Below are 18,281 nucleotides of genomic sequence, written 5' to 3' on the forward strand. Positions count from 1 at the left end.
CGAGGGGGCGTCTCACAGGAAAGTGAGTATCCCCCATTACCTTATCATAGCGCTGCAGCGTGGGGTCTCTGTGCTGGGAGCGGCGGCTGCTGTGCTGTGCTGTGGCGGCTCCTCTTCTGCAGTGTGGGGCCTCTGGTGCTGTGGGGCGGTGGCGGCGGCGGCGTATCTTCATGCAGTCGGGGCTCCTCTGGCATCTCAGCCTGGAAGCCCCGCCGGCAACTCCATCGGTGTAATGCGCTGGCCTCCGGGAAAATGGCCGCTGCTTAGATTCAGATCTCGTGTCCCGAGATTTCGGGACGAGATCTGAATCTGAGCATGCGCAGCCCCCAGCGGCCGGGCCACCGCATCGCACCTATTGAGCTGCCTCCGGGAAAATGGCCGCTGCTCAGATTCAGATCTCGTCTCCCGAGATCTCGGGACGAGATCTGAATCTGAGCAGCGGCCATTTTCCCGGAGGCCACCTGACCGCATTGTACCGATGGAGTTGCCGGCGGGGCTTCCAGTCTTTGAGATGCCGGAGGAGCCCCGACTGCATGAAGATACGCCGCTGCCACTGCCCCACAGCACCAGAGGCCCCACACTGCAGAAGAGGAGCCGCCACAGCACAGCACAGCACAGCAGCCGCCGCTCCCAGCACAGAGACCCCACGCTGCAGCGCTATGATAAGGTAATGGGGGATACTCACTTTCCTGTGAGACGCCCCCTCGTCCTCATCAGGATCACTCCCCCCCCCCAAAAGGCACATATTCACCGGCCCTATAAGATGACACACGGTGTATAAGAAGACCCCCAACTTTTAAGAAGATTTTATTTTTTAACTGGTAAAGTTGGGGGGTCGTCTTATACGCCCAGTCGTCTTATACGCCGGAAAATACGGTACTTGTAGTGTGCAAATCCTAGTGCCTACGAAAGCAAAATTTAACTGTAATCATTGTGTAATACTGTACTTACCACGGTATAACCATTGGATATGAAATACTGACAATAAATCCTGTGTGAAGCATCTCCAAGTGGCTTTAGGCTTCTTCACTCTTTCTACAGCTAGATTTTATTAATATGACTTATTTTGGGTACCTATAACATTTTGACTGCTTGTTTTATTTTTTTTCGTAGAAGTGCGATGACCAAGAATGGCAATTCTGGAATTTAGATTTTTTTTCCATGTTTAATATGCAGGTTAAATATTTAAATTTTGATAGATCTGACTTTTATTGACATGACGATACCAACTGTGTTTTTTTAATTTATTTTTTAATTGAAAAAGGGTAGTGATTTACACTTTCATTTTCTTTTCTATTTTTTAAAATATTTTTTTCCTCTAATGTCTATCTTTTTGTGTTCTCCAAAGGGTACTTGACCCTGATCATTTGATCATTTGTACTTTATACTGCAATGCTACAGTATTGCAATATATAGTGAGCCCCACAACAGTATGGCACGCGTCCTCTGACTCCTCTCTTTATCGTACTATGATGCATGGGTTATCAAGGGGTTAATAACTGAAAATAGACTTTCTCGTATTAATTCACCTTTTGCCGTTGAAGGCTTGCCCTGCTTCAGTTTATCGGAGAGGAGGTAGCTTTCTTTTACCGCTGTCAGCCATGTTTATTTTTCTATCTAATGATTTTTTTGTGTCAGAGAGACATGGGATAAGCGGATACAGATCGGTAAGGCTATGTGCCCATGTTGCAGATTTTTAAGCGTTTTTGCGGCGGTCTTCCGCTACAGAAATGCTTAAAAAACGCTTACATAAAGCATCCCATTCTTTTAATGCATTCCGCAATTTTTGTGCCCATGCTGCGTTTTTTTCCCACCGCGGAAAAGCATTGCGGAAAAAAATGCAGCATGTTCATTAATTTTGCGGAAAATCGACGGTTTTGTCGCTATAGAATTGTATTTGGACCATTGGAAAAAAAACCTAAAAATCTGCAAAAAAAATGTGAAAAAAACACGTCAAATACACGATAAAAACGCAAAAAAACCGCAAGTGGATTTCCTGCCAAGGGAGTCCGGATTTGATCAAGAAAATTCTGCAAACTTTCTGCAACGTGGGCACATAGCCTAAGGGTATGTGCACACGTTGCAGATTTGCCTGCGGATTTTTCTGCACTAAATCAGCAGCTCTTGGCAGAAAACGCAGATGCGTTTTTGATGCGTTTTTTGCACGGTTTTGTTGCGTTTTTTGATGCGGTTTTGTATGCGTTTTTGAAAGCTAAATAAAGATGTATTATTGAACAAAAAAAAAAAAAGATTTGTGATGTCATGTCTTGTCCAACCTCCTCTTTTACATTTGTCCTACCCACACTCCATTACACAGATAGACAGATAGATAGATAGACAGATAGATGGAATGAGATAGATAGATGTAGATAGATATATGGATAGTTAGGTTACTTTCACACATCAGGTTTTTGCCGTCAGGCATAATCTGGCGAGTTTTGAAAAAAACGGATCCGTTTTTTTTTCGCCGGATCCGTCTTTTTTCTCATAGAGTTGTATTAGCGCCGGATTGCGCCTGATGGCTTCACGTTTCATCCGTTTTTTGCCGGATCTGTCAAAAGAAACTGTTTCCGGCGGACAGAGAAGACGTACAAAGGAAAGTTTTTTCTGTCCGGCGAAAAAACGCACAGTGACAGATCCAGCGAAAAACATATGAATCTGAGATGTGAAATGATTAATCCGGCCTCCGAATCCGATTTTTCATGCATTTTTTCCATTGAAATCATGCACATTTTCCGTTCTCTCTCTCTAAAAAAACAAACGGATCAGTTGCATCAGTTTTTCAATATTTGCAACGGATCCGTTTTTTCAAAAATTCACTCGATCCTGCCTGACGGAAACAAACTGATATGTGAAAGTAGCCTAACTATCCATATATCTGTCTACATCTATCCATCAGGCAGGATCCGGCGAATTTTTGTAAAAACAGATCCGTTGCAAATAGTGAAAAACTGATGCAACTGATCCGGGTTTTTTTGAGAGAGACAATGGAAAATCTACATGATTTCAATGATTCGGATTCGGAGGCCGGATTCATCATTTCACATCTCAGTTTCATACGTTTTTCGCCGGATCCGTCGCGGGGCGTTTTTTCACTGGACATAAAAAAAAGTTTTTCTGTACGTTTTCTCCGTCCGCTGGAAACAGCTATTCTGACGGATCCGGCAAAAAACGGATGAAACGTGTGGCCATCAGGCGCAATCTGGCGCTAATGCAACTCTATGAGAAAAAAACGGATCCCTCAGAAAAAACCCACGGATCTGTTTTTTCAAAACTCGCCGGATTGTGCCTGACGGCAAAAACCTGATGTGTGAAAGTAGCCAGATAGATACATGGATAGATATATCTATGTATCTACAGATATATCTATCTATCTATCTATCTATCTATCTATCTATCTATCTATCTATCTATAAATATATCTATAGATCGATATAGCCATAGTTATATCTATAGATATATCTATACATATATCCATAGATATCCATGTATAGATATATAGATTTATCTATGGATATATCTATAGATATATCCATAGATATATAATAGCAAGACCTATGTTTCTTACTGAACGTTTAATTAAAAAAAAAGGAAAAAATGGCGTGGGCTCCCGCACAATTTTCTGCACCAGAGGGGGAAAGCCGATGGCCAGGGGCCAATATTTGTAGCCTGGGAAGGGGGTAATACCCATGGCTCCTCCCAGGCTATGAATATCAGCCCACAGCTGTCTGCATAGCCTTTACTGGCTATTAAAATAGGGGACCCCCCCCCAAAAAAAAAAATGACGTGGGGTCCCCCTATTTTTTATAGCCAGAAAGGCTACGCAGACAGCTGCGGGCTGATATTCATAGCCTAGAGAGGGGCCATGGATATTGCCCCCCCCCCTCTACAAATACCAGCTGCCCCAGAAATGGCGCATCTATAAGATGCGCCAATTCCGGCACTTAGTCCCTCTCTTCCCACTCCCGAGTAGCGGTGGGATATGGGGTAATAAGGGGTTAATGTCTCCTTGCTATTGTAAGGTGACATTAAGCCGGGTTAATAATGGAGAGGCGTCAATAAGACGCCTATCCATTATTAATCCTAGAGTAGTGAAAGAGTTAAAAAAAATGAAGACACAGCCAGAAAAAAGTATTTTAATATTCTTAATTTAACCATACTTACCATACTCGATTGCCTGTAAAAAATTAAAAATAATAAACCAACCGTATACTCCCTGTCCGAAGCAGTCCAATTAATAACGAGTGTCCCATGACGATCTCCCCTATAAAACAGTGACATTGGGTGATGCCACTGCTCTATAGACCTTCAGTGACACACTGTCAGGAGACAATGGCTCCTGCAGTGCATCACTGAAGAGGTTACCTTAATTCAGGGTCTCACTTTATGGCATTACTGCATGGGAACTTTCTCACACAGCAGTGCCACAAGTGAGACTAGGGACTATTTTTTACAGTGGCGGAGGAATACAGTGCGGAAGGATACCTTCTGTCATTGTATTGCCCCTGGAGAGCGGTCGCATCAGCTGATGCTGCTGCTCTCCATGGGAGATCATTGAGGGACACTCGTTTTAATTGGATTTCTGCGGATCAGGGAGTATAGTGTTTGTTTATTATTTTAATATTTTTTACAGGTGACACTGGCTTCGGGGATCAAAGTGACAAGTGATGGTGAGTATGTACTCTATGTTGTATGTACTGTATGCCTATATGTAGTATGTATGTAGTATGTTGTAAGTATGTAATATGTTGTATGTATTATGTATGTAGTATGTTGGATGTATGTAGTATGTTGTATGTATGTTGTATGTATGTTGCATGTTGTATGTATGTTGCATGTTGTATGTAGTATGTTGTATGTATGTTGCATGTTGTATGTATGTTGCATGTTGTATGTATGTAGTATGTATGTAGTATGTATGTAGTATGTATGCAGTATGTAGTATGTTGGATGTATGTAGTATGTTGGATGTATGTAGTATGTTGAATGTATGTAGTATGCATGTTGGATGTATATAGTATGCATGGTGTATGTAATATGTTGTATGTTTGTGTTTTTTTTATACATTCAACACATTAGTCGGATGATGGGACTACTACTGTGCCATCATTGGCTAATGTGTCAATCACTGTCACTGTAGCAGGCATAGCCGGATGGGACTTGTAGTCCCATTGGACGATGCCTGCACACACACACATGCGCACACACACACACAGTGCCACACACAGCCAGCAGACCCCCCGGACAGCCCCCAGACCACCCGGACAGCCCGCAGACCCGGCACGGAGAGCCCGCAGACCCCCGGACAGCCCGCAGACCACCCGGACAGCCCGCAGACCCGGCACGGAGAGACGGCAGACCCCCAGACAGCCCGCAGACCACCCAGACAGCCCGCAGACCCGGCACAGAGAGAAAGCAGACCCCCAGACAGCCCGCACACCACCCGGACAGCCCGCAGACCCGGCTCGGAGAGCTTGCAGACCCTGCCCGCACACACACACGCACACAGTCACCGCCCACACTCTTCCCCCCCTCCCGAACTGCAACGTTTCCTCCTCAGCTAAACCACAGATCTTTTTAACATCTGCGGTTTTGCTGCGGAAGTGCCCGACTCAATGCAAGTCAATGGGTGCAGAAACGCTGCAGTTCCGCACAAAGAATTGACATGCTGCGGAAAAAACAACGCTGCGTTTCCACGCGTTTTTTTCCGCAGCATGTGCACAGCGGATTTGGTTTTCCATAGGTTTACATGGTACTGTAGACCGCATGGAAAACTGCTGCAGATCCGCAGCGTCAAAAACGCTGTGGATCCGCGGTAAAAAACGCAACGTGTGAACATGGCCTAAGAGTTACAAAATTTTTAGCAGATAAAAACGTACTCTGTCCTTCCTCTGCTGCCAGGAGAACACTGGACAGACAGTAGAGACAATACATTTTTGGTAGATCTTTGTAGAAATATACTTGTGTTTAAATAGAAATTAATTTAGCTGTTGGGCTGGGACATATCTAGAGGAAAAAAGGATCGTCAAATGTAGGTTTTTCATTATACATCATGAGACATGTAACTTGAGCAGATTTTTTTTAAACTTTTTTTTTTTTTTTTACATAGCTGGAAAAAGACTTGACCGTCTGTGTCTTTGAGCTGATGAAAGAATTTATAAATGTTTTATATTTACACTTTAATGCAGTATAACGGGAGGTTTAATCAGTACTCATGAGCTTATTCTTTGAGGCATTTTGACGAACAGCACATTTGTCCCATTTGCTAGGTCCTCATTTCTTCTGTTTATCATTCCAATCGAGTTTGCTGTAAAATGCTGATAATACACACATTCCATGAGGCGGTAAATCTCAATCTTTCAGTGGCTTGCAGAATGAATCCAATTACCTTTTTAAAGTTAAGCTGTTGGTTTAAAATGCAATCAAATTCAAACCATGAATGATAATTTGAGAGCAAGGACTTTGTTCGATGAGGAGTGTTGAAAAATAGTCCAATAAATTTTAACTGTATCCAGATCATATTACTTCATGATCATCCTACATCTAATTTTTCAATCCAGAAAAGGCTGACTATTAGCAAACAACGTTCACACTATGGTTTGGAGTTCCATTTTAAAGGTACCGTTACACTAAACGGCTTACCAACGATCACGACCAGTGATACGACCTGGCCGTGATCGTTGGTAAGTCGTTGTGTGGTCGCTGGGGAGCTGTCACACAGACAACTCTCTCCAGCGACCAACGATCAGAGGAACGACTTCGGCATCGTTGAAACTGTCTTCAACGATGCCGAAGTCCCCCTGCAGCACCCGGGTAAGCAGGGCCGCGCTTAGTAACCCGATATTTACCCTGGTTACCATTGTAAAAGTAAAAAAAAAAAAACAGTACATACTCACATTCTGATGTCTGTCACGTCCCCCGGCGTCCGCAGGGTTATGCGCTGCTGCTCAGAGCTTCCTGCACTCACTGAATGTGTCAGCGCGGCCGGAAAGCAGAGCACAGCGGTGACGTCACCGCTGTGCTCTGCTTTACGGCCGGCGCTGACATAGTCAGTGCAGGAAGCTCTGAGCAGCAGCACGTAACCCTGTGGACACCGGGGGAAGTGACAGACATCAGAATGTGAGTATGTACTGTTTTTTTTTTTACTTTTACAATGGTAACCAGGGTAAATATCGGGTTACTAAGCGCGGCCCTGCGCTTAGTAACCCGATATTTACCCTGGTTACAAGTGAACACATCGCTGGATCGGCGTCACACACGCCGATCCAGCGATGACAGCGGGTGATCTAGCGACGAAATAAAGTTCTGGACTTCTAGCTCCGACCAGCGATATCACAACGGGATCCAGATCGCTGCTGCGTGTCAAACACAACGAGATCGCTATCCAGGACGCTGCAACGTCACGGATCGTCGTCGTTCTCGCTGCAAAGTCGCTTAGTGTGAAGGTACCTTTAAACAGCATGCAGTGTTTTTTTTTCTTCCAGTAAAAATGGCAGAACTAATTAAGGCCAGCTCAAGTGTGAACCTAACTTAAAATGTAAAGTAAATAGTGGAAAATCACAAAATTACTCCTCATTAAGACTTCAGAGATTTTCTGCAGTGCAAAAATTTTTTTGATTTTCATTAGTATTTTTGATCCAATTTTCATCACTGTTTTGTCAGTTTTTCATTTTTTACCCTAAGTGATTTTCTAATATGAAAAAAGAAATCAATTGCAATGGTTCTTCTATGCATTACAATGTTTAAAACAAAAAAAAATTGAGCTTAACTTGAATTAGTACACATGCAGAAGTCAAACGCATTTTAACATTGGCCACAAAGCACATAAAACCTACAATAGAAAAAGTGAGCAAAAAAACCTTGCTGTAAATAAGTAAAAAAGCAAAAGTGCATTTAAATAACACAGAGTTTTTAGTAATACTGTTTTTGATCAAAAAATAGCACAAAAGCCATTCCACCACCTCAAGGTAACTCTGATCCGGACAGTCCTACACTGTCTAATATTAATACATTACCATGTGTCAATGTTGACATCAGTGTGAATAAGGGCAGACAAAAGGACTGGGACTATAATGCTGTAGATAAGCCCCCTATCTGACCTGAAAGATAAGAAAAATAAGTTTCATTATACTCACCCAGGGGGCGCGTTCCGGTCCGATGGGTGTCGCAGGTTCTGGTCCGGCGCCTTCCATCTTCATATGATCTCTGCCCTCCTGTTGCTTCATCGCGCTCCTGCGCAGGCGTACTTATCTGCCCTGTTGAGGGCAAAGCAAAGTATGCAGTGCGCAGGCGCTGGGCCTCTGTGACCTTTCCTGACCCCTGGGCACTGCAGTACTTTGCTCTTCCCTCAACAGGGCAGATAAGTACACCTGTGCAGGAGCGCGATGTCAGGGAGCCATAAGCAAGCAGGAGGGCGGCATCGCAAGAAGATGGTAGGCGCCAGACCCAGGCCTGCGACACCCATCGGACTGGACTGCCCCCCCGGGGGGGGAATAATAAAACTTATTTTTCTTGTCTTTCAGGTTGGATCAGGGGCTTATCTACAGCATTATAGAATGGTGTAGATAAGCCCTGAAAGTCAAAGTCAGCGGCCGTATCTTATAGCGGCCAAGCCTGGTGACGGGATCGCTTTAATAAAAGTTTCATTAATACTTTTCTTTTGTTTAAAGCTCATTGCCAAGGAGATAGAAGATGGCCAAGATATAGGCTGGTATCACACTTGCGTGTGCAATGCGAGACACTCGCATCAATACCTTGGACTGCCGCCGGCACTCGGGACCGGAGCGTGCGGCTGCATGTATTTCTATGAGGCTGAATTCTCCGGTCTGAACCGCCGGCAGCAGCGCCAGGAATTGATGCGAGAGACTCAATCGAGTTTCTCGCATTGCACACGCAAGTGTGACCCCGGCCTTGGAGCTTCAGTGATTCTGGACAGCTTCAAAGCAGTGCTTACAGGATCAATAGAAGAGAGCTTGTAAGCACTATGCATGTTCAGTCTTGGTCGGTGTCCTAGACAATGTGCTGAAAAGAAAAGTGTTATTATTTTGAGAATTGATAACATTTTTAATAAACAGTATTTTAATAAACAGTAAATTACAAAAGGGCTTGTTTTTACAAGTACGATCCAATAGTATGAAGATGGGAAAAACTCTTTAAATGTTAAAATTGTAATATTTTAACGGCATGAGTATTTTTTTCTCTTGTTGCAATGCCTTAATAATGTGATTATTTCTTTTGTTCCCAGCTGCTTGCCTTGTACTTGGTTGTATGATATTTCCTGATGGTTGGGATGCAGATGAAGTCAGGCGCATGTGTGGTGAAAAGACCGATAAGTACTCCCTTGGTGCATGTTCAGTGCGCTGGGCATACATTTTGGCTATCATTGGAATTTTGGACGCTCTCATCTTATCATTTCTGGCCTTTGTGCTCGGTAACAGATTAGACACCTTAATGGCTGAGCAGCTTAAACTTGAAACAAAAGGTAAGTGTCATTTCTTTATACAAAATAGGAACATCTAACATGTACCAAGAGACAATGCAACACAGTGCAGTCTGTTATTTTCCACACCAGAATAGATTTTTTTCAATTGTGAATGAAATTCTATGATAGCCTTACAGTTATTTCACGAAGTACAGCTCAACTGAACTAAATTGCATAAGTGATGTATTTTTGGAATCAATAATGCAACAGAGTATATTGTAAAAGTGCATGAAAAATTTTCTGTGACTGTTCTAGGTATTAGATGAGTTTATTTGCTTTGGGAAAAATCTAAGCTATCAAAAAGGACGTCACCACCAGGTGAAAAGTGGCCAGCTTTAGCTCTTAGTAACTTCCACAGCTCCACTGACTGTACTATTTTTTATTTGTTTTTAAATCCATCATAGAGTTCCAGAGATGCGGCCCTTTTTATTTAGTTACATTTGGGTGCTACTGATGAGATTCTTTTAGGTTGTGTTACTAAGCTGCTTTTTATTATTATCCTGTGAGTAACGCCCCCCTAGTAAAGTCCATATAAATTATCACTAAGTAAGGCCGGCGTCACACTCGGCGTAAGACAATACGGTCCGTATTTTACGGCCGTAATACGGCCGAAATACGGTGAAATGTTCCCAAAATAGTGACCCGTAGTCAGGGTGTGTCAGCGTATTTTGCGCATGGCATCCTCCGTATGTAATCCGTATGGCATCCGTACTGCGAGATTTTCGCGCAGGCTTGCAAAACCGACATCTAATGGATTTATGTGCTCAAATGTTCATTAAAACATATATACAGTATGTATATATATATGTCATTGAGACACATATATATATATATTCTGTATTTATATTTCATTCAGCGCGATATCTGTGAACAGCCGGTAATTCAATTGCCGGCTTTTCATTTCTCCTGCACAAACCCGACAGGATATGAGACATGGTTTACATACATTAAACCATCTCATATCCCCTTTTTTTTTGCATATTCCACACTACTAATGTTAGTAGTGTGTATGTGCAAAATTTCAGCGCTGTAGCTGCTAAAATAAAGGGTTAAATCGCGGAAAAAATTGGCGTGGGCTCCCGCGCAATTTTCTCCGCCAGAGTGGTAAAGCCAGTGACTGAGGGCAGATATTAATAGCCAGGAGAGGGTCCATGGTTATTGCCCCCCCCTGGCTACAAACATCTGCCCCCAGCCACCCCAGAAAAGGCACATCTGGAAGATGCGCCTATTCTGGCACTTGGCCACTCTCTTCCCACTCCCTGTAGCGGTGGGATATGGGGTAATGAAGGGTTAATGCCACCTTGCTATTGGAAGGTGACATTAAGCCAGATTAATAATGGAGAGGCGTCAATTATGTCACCTATCCATTATTAATCCAATTGTAGGAAAGGGTTAAAAAACACACACACACACACACATGATTAAAAAGGATTTTAATGAAATAAACACAGCGGTTGTTGTAATAATTTATTGTTCTCGCAATCCATTTGCAGGCCCTCACTTGGCAAAATAATTAACGCACAAGATACATACCTTCTGATGTCAGATCACGTCCCACGAAGTAATCCATCTGAAGGGGTTAACTAATATTACAGGCAGAGCTGGGATAAACCACTCGCTCGTGCCTGTAATCCCCGGGTGCTGAAAGGAAAGCTGGATCTGTACTTACATTGAGTCGCGGTGATGCGCCCCTGCTGGATGTTCTCATGAACTGCAGCCTGGGAACTTTTTCCCACGCTCCAGGTCATATGAGGACATCCACCAGGGGGCGCATCACCGCGACTGAAGGAAATGTAGGTCAATGACCTACATTTCATTCATTCGCCGGGGATTACAGGCACGGAGCACAGCTGCATTTGCAGGGCTCCTGCCTGTAATATTAATTAACCCCTTCAGATGGATTACCTCGTGGGACGAGACGGTTCACCAGAAGGTATGTATCTTGTGCGTTTATTATTTTTCCAAGCGAGGGTCTGCAAATGGATTGCGAGAACAATAAATTATTACAACAACCGCTGTGTTTATTTCATTAAAATCCTTTTTAATCATGTGTGTGTGTGTTTTTTAACCCTTTCCTACAATTGGATTAATAATGGATAGGTGACATAATTGACGCCTCTCCATTATTAATCTGGCTTAATGTCACCTTACAATAGCAAGGTGGCATTAACCCTTCATTACCCCATATCCCACCGCTACAGGGAGTGGGAAGAGAGTGGCCAAGTGCCAGAATAGGCACATCTTCCAGATGTGCCTTTTCTGGGGTGGCTGGGGGCAGATGTTTTTAGCCACGGGGGGGCCAATAACCATGGACCCTCTCTAGGCTATTAATATCTGCCCTCAGTCACTGGCTTTACCACTCTGGCGGAGAAAATTGCGCGGGAGCCCACGCCAATTTTTTCCGCCATTTAACCCTTTATTTTAGCAGCTACAGCGCCCAAATTTTGCATACACACACTACTAACATTAGTAGTGTGGAATATGCAAAAAAAATGGGGATATGAGATGGTTTACTGTATGTAAACCATGTCTCATATCATGTCGGGTTTGTGAAGGAGAAGGAAAAAGCCGGCAATTGAATTACCGACTTTTCACTAACACCGCTGCGTATTTCTCGCAAGTCACACTGCAGGTCCGTGTGGAATCCCTATTTTTCTCGCCCCCATAGACTTTCATTGGCGTATTATTTGCGCAATACGCTGACAAACGCAGCATGCTGCGATTTTGTACGGCCGTAGAAAGCCGTATAATACTGAACCGTAATATACGGCTAATAGGAGCAGCCCCATTGAGAATAATTGTGCCGTATGTAATGCGAGTTTTACGGACGTAGTTTCTGCGCTCTTACGTCCGTAAAACTCGCCAGTGTGACGCCGGCCTAAAAAGGCCTATATCTCTGAAACTGTGTGACAGATTTAAAAAAACAAAACAAAACCCTAACATTTGGCGGAGTAATATTTAATCCATAGTATTAAAATCCAACAATAAAAAAAAAAACAATAACAAAAACATGTTTGGAGTCGGTTTCCAATCCTAGCTCCTAGGTTCTTAGTCATAACTCATTATTACTAATAAGGGTAATATCTGCATTGGCATTACCCAAATTATATCTGCATTGGCACTACCCAAATTTAGAGCTGCTCCCTATAGGTACTTTATGCTCTTGGGAATAAAATGGGAAAAGACAACATTTCTTATAGAAATGAATGGAACAAAAATTGAATGGAAGTTAATTAAAATATACATTTTTTTATTAATTGTTTTTTTAGATTATATCAAGTGCAAGTGTGTTGTTACATTGTGATGATTTGCAGTTCAAAGAAAGAAAACTACTGAACTCCCAAATCCTGCTCATGGGGGTGTGCATATTAAAGTGCAACCGTCGTTTTAATTATTATTTAATGAATCAATAGTATTTGCAGCAAAAGTATTAGTAGCAAACATTTCTGAAGCAAAAACACATGGCAGGAAAATGCTATGTAAAATGCGCACTTATTTGACACTTTTTTCTGCATGCAATTTTTACTAGTTTTTTTCCCTCTTTATTTGAATGAGTGAAAATCGCTGCAAAGACTCTGAAAGAATTGACGTGAGGCAAATTTGAAACTGCTTCCAATCTGCAAGGAAAAAATAAGCAGCATGTGCATGAGATTTCAGAAATCTTATTCTTTTTGCTGCTACTTTAAAATTCAGCTTGGTGCAGCAGTTTTGGTGCAGACGTTTCTGCTGCAAATACTTCACATGTGCACATTCCCTATTTGTAGGTCACAAAAAAGGGAGAAAAAGCAAAATACATCTTCCTTCAGCAAGGTTAATTTGACCCTTTATCCATCTGTTCCATAACTTGTGAAATTTCCATAAGCTGTGAAAACTCTCCCATTTTTTTATAAACTCAGTCGACAAACAAAACCTTAGCTAAAGTACAGGGGATACTACTGTAGATAACCAATGCTCTTGCTATGGCCACTTTACTTATTATCTCTTTTTAAATAAGAAAAAGTTCCCACTACACTCATCTTGAGGGTATGTGCACACGTTGCGGATCTTGCTGCGGATCCATGCGTTCTCCCTGAGTTTACAGTACCATGTAAACCTATGGAAAGCAAAATCCGCAGTGCGCATGCTGCGGAAAAAAAACATGTGTAAACGCTGCGTTGTTTATTCCGCAGCATGTTCATTATTTGTGCGGATTCCGCAGCGGTTTACACCTGCTCCATAATAGGAATCCGCAAGTGTAAAACTGCAGGTGGAATCCGCACAAAAAATGCATAAAATCCCCAGTAAATCCGCAGGTAAAACGCAGTGCTTTCTACCTGTCGATTTCTCAAAACAGGTGCGGAAAAATCCGCAGAGGTTCCATCTACGTGTGCACATACCCTAAGAGCTCATACAGATGACCGCTTTTTCAGTCCAAGTGTCATCTTACAAAACATCGGATCGCACTTGGACCAATTTTATTTTATGAGGCTGTGCACATGTCCGTTTTTTTCCTTGGACCGAGTCTGTACGAAGAACAAATTGCTGCATGCACGATTTGCATCCATAAATCGGATCACACTCGGCCATGATGCAAACCAATGGGCCCATCAAACAAATCAGAACGCACTTGGATGAAATGTGAAAGCTATCTGATTTTCACGGACTGACAGAGCGTAGAAGATTTCCATCTCTGCATCTGAGAAAGTCGGATCGCGCTATGTTCAAACTCTGATCAGAGTTCGATCAAAGTGCAATTATCATAATCGGCCTGATTATCTTGGATGAGAAAATTTGTAGTTGTGTTACCCTTTCCTAATGCTGAATCTAAGTCTTTTATGAGACTGTCGTAACAACAATTTGACACTTAAATAAGAAGCTTTTACACAATTTGCAAAATAAAACTGAGGCACTATTTGTGAAGGATCAGGCAAAATATGTGATATTAATCCGAAAATGTGATAGCTCCTACATCTTCATTTCATCTGTTATTACATTTACATTTAATTTTTTTCTGACCATTTAACCATTATTCATTTGTGAGCAAATTATTTTGATTTACTAGGAAGATTCCGTTTGCAATTAATAAGCAAAACTAGTTTGCACTTTCCAGTCTATTGAATATTCTAGCGCATGTATGTATTTTATATAGCTATTTATTTACAGAAATGCACAATTTCTGCAGAAACAAATTAGATTCTTGAACTAAGCAATGATTCTTCCATAAGTATAAAACTGCTCGACCTCATGGAAATAGAATACATCTAGGTGGAATTGTTTTTGTTATACAGTGAAAATGTATCAGTTAAAAGGTTATTTGACTTGTGAACTTTTACGTGTTTCTAAACTTCGTAGCTGCCAATTAGAGATGAACGAATTTGCTCGGGTTCCCTCTTATTCGGCAAGCTGCAGAGGGAACCAGGCTTCGTGGATCGCACTGGCCAGTCAGCTGACCGGCGCCGCAGCTGCACAGTCGCGCCTGTGTCACAGTCACAACACATGCATGGATAGCCTGTTTGTTGGGCTCTCCATGCAATGGTATAAAAGTCTGTGAGACACCTGTGGTGTCAGTATGATCACTGCACCCCTAGATGAATTCATTGGGGGAGTATAGTTTGTAAAATGGGGTCACTTATGGGGGGTTCTGCTGTTCTGGCTCCTCAGGGGCTCTCACAATGTGTCATGGCACCCTCAAACCAGTGCAGCAAAATCTGCACTATAATATGGCGCTCCTTTCTTTCTGAGCTTTGCACTGTGCCTCAAAAGTAGTTTTCAACCACATATGGGGTATCGGTGAACTCAGAAGAAATTTCAGAACAAATTTTGAGGTTCTTTTTCTCCTGTTACCCTTATGAAAATGCAAAATTTGTAGCTAAAAAACATTTTTGTGGGAAAAATGTGATTTATTTTTTTATTTTCAAGGCCCAACGTTATAAACTTCTTTATCATCTGGGGTTCAGGGTGCTTGTAAACATCTAGATAAGTTCTGTTAGGAGTCTTGTTTCCAAAATGGTATCACTTGTGGTGGGCTTCCACTGTTTAGGCACATCATGGGCTCTCGAAACGCGACATGGCGTCCGCTAATTATTCCAGCAAATTTTACATTAAAAAGGCAAATGGCGCACCTTCCCTTCCGAGCTCTGCCGTGCTCCTAAACAGTGGTTTTCCTCCACTTATGGTATATTGGCATGGTCAGGAGAAATTGCACAACAAATTGTGTGATCCATTTTCTCCTGTTACCATTGTGAAAGTAAAAAAAATTGGGTCTAAAGGAAAATTTTTGTGAAAAAAAGTTAAATGTTTATTTTTTCCTTCCACATTCCATTAATTGCTGTGAAGCACCTGAAGGGTTAATACACTTTTTGAAAGTGATTTTCAGTATCTTGAGGGGTGCAGTTTTTAGAATGATGTCATTTTTGAGTATTTTCTTTCATATAGGCCCCTCAAAGACACTTCAGATGTGATGTGGTCCCTAAAAAAATGGTTTTGTACATTTTGAATAAATGAGAAATCTCAAGTCAACTTTTAACCCTTATACAGGTGCTTCTCACAAAATTAGAATATCATCAGGATGTTAATTTATTTCATTTCTTCAATACAAAAAGTGAAACTCATATATTACACTAGTGGCCAAAATTGTGGATGCACTTCAAATTTTTGTCATTTTTGAAAGTTTTTAGCATGCAGTCATACAAAGTGTTTATAACAATAATGCCTCAAGTAGCCTAAGGTAGATTAGAACACCTCTACAGAGAAAAAATGTCACCATAACATAAAATATCTCATTACTTCTGTAAGAACGGTGGCATGGCCGAAACAAAATATCACGTCCTAATATGTTAATTTAATTCTATCCCTATTTATTTTTTCTTTACTAGCGTGTAGGGCAGAGGTCTCAAACTGCATTCCTCAAGGGCCGCAAACAGGTCATGTTTTCAGGATTTCCTTGTATTGCACAGGTGATAATTTAATCACCTGCACAGAATGATTCTAGCACCTTGTGCAATGCTAAGAAAATCTTGAAAACACGCAAGGTCTGAGGCCCTCGAGGAATGCAGTTTGAGACCCCTGGTGTAGGGTATCCTTTAGCATTGGTAACAGCTTTGCATCTCCTTGGCATTGATTCAACAAGACTTCTCAGGTTCTCTGTGGTTATAACATGGTACCAGGAACTGATAACAGCTGCAATCAATACCTGTTTGTTGCTCGGTCGCTTACTAGAAACCAATGACAAAAAAAACTGACTGGCCCATCCAGACTAGTATAAATAGGTGCATACCAGGAGGAACTACCTCCATATACAATATACAAAAAAGGTTGCACTGTATTCTGTGGTCAAGATTAAAGCGATTGGTTTCTAGTAAGTTATATACAAAAAAGGCTGCACTCTATCATGATAAAGCATGTCAATGTGAAATACATGAAATATGAATAGCAATACGGCTTTTGACTATTGGGAAGAAAAAATGGGACGCTTAGCATAGAATTTGGCCATATTATATCTGCCATCAACCGTCGTCAAGGTGGTCTCAAAGACTAATGGGTCCCTATGTGTGTGAATACCTCTCTTATGCTATTCATACATATTTCATATATTTCACATTGATATGCTTTAGCATGATAGAGTGCAACCTTTTTTTGTATATTGTATATGGAGGTAGCTCCTCCTGGTATGCACCTATTCACACTAGTCTGGATGGGCCAGTCAGTTTTTTTTAGCTTACTGACCGAGCACTCCGCCCTTCAACATGTGGTGATTTTAATTATAGTAGGTTCCTACTTACCAATAAATGCAGGCATTGCTGACAGAGGTGTCCACATTCATCCAGGAATTCAGACATCAGCCTAAGAGAGGTATTCACACATGTAGTGACTAATGATGAGCGAGTATACTCATTGCTCGGGTTTTCGTGAGCACACTTGAGTGGTCTCCGAGTGTTTGTGAGTTCTTTCGTGATTTAGTTTTTGTTGATGCAGCTGCATGATTTGCAGCTTTTAGACATCTTGAATACATGTGGGGATTCCCTAGCAACCACGCAACCCTCACATGTACTAAGGCTGGCTAGCAGCCATAAATCATGCAGCTACGTGGACAAAAACTAAATCTCCAAGCACTCACAAATACTCAGAGACCACCCGGGCAACGAGTATACTCGCTCCTCACTAGTAGGGACCCATCAGTCTTTGAGACAACCTTGACGGTGGTTGATGGGCAGATATCATTTGGCCAAATTCTATGCTAAGCGTCCCATTTTTTTTCCTAATATTCAAATCCATATTGCTATTCATATTTCATATATTTCACATTGACATGCTTTAACATGATAGAGTGAAACCTTTTTTGTATATAACTTACTAGAAACCAATCGATTTAATCTTGACCACAGATTTTCGATAGGGTTCAGATCAGGACTGTTTCCTGGCCATGAAAGCACAGAAAGTTGTTTGCTTTCAAACCATTTTAGACATTGCCTTGCAGTGTGACATGGTGCTCCATCCTGTTGAAAAATAATTTCGATCTGTTCCTTGCCAAGGTCACAAATTAATGGGATGAGCTTTGGTTCAATGACATCGTGAATATATTTCAAAGCATTTACAGTTCCCTCAAGGACCTGTATTCTCCCAATTCCATGCCAGGACATACAGCCCCATATCATAACACTCTCAGGATGTTTCTTGTAGCTGTAATACACTCTGAAAGACAGTCTTCCTTTGACTTTCTCTGAACATAACGCACTCCGTCACTACCAAAAATTGATATTCTTGTTTCATCGCTCCAGATTACTTTCTTCCAATCTCCAGTTGTCCAGCTAAGATGTTCTTT

At 41.9% G+C, this 18,281-nt stretch overlaps 1 protein-coding gene across 3 annotated transcripts in view; it reads left to right on the top strand.

The window, feature by feature from the left end:
• LHFPL3 (LHFPL tetraspan subfamily member 3) overlaps window positions 1–18,281 on the top strand; it is a 98,474-nt gene that overhangs the window by 30,818 nt on the left and 49,375 nt on the right. For all 3 annotated transcript variants that reach the window (XM_077264744.1, XM_077264745.1, XM_077264743.1), the window contains exon 2: window positions 9,245–9,481. In XM_077264744.1, the coding sequence (XP_077120859.1) occupies window positions 9,245–9,481 (237 nt within the window). The remainder of the gene's footprint in view (window positions 1–9,244; window positions 9,482–18,281) is intronic.

Source organism: Ranitomeya variabilis, chromosome 5 (genome assembly GCF_051348905.1).
Source record: "Ranitomeya variabilis isolate aRanVar5 chromosome 5, aRanVar5.hap1, whole genome shotgun sequence".
Lineage (NCBI taxonomy): Eukaryota > Metazoa > Chordata > Amphibia > Anura > Dendrobatidae > Ranitomeya > Ranitomeya variabilis.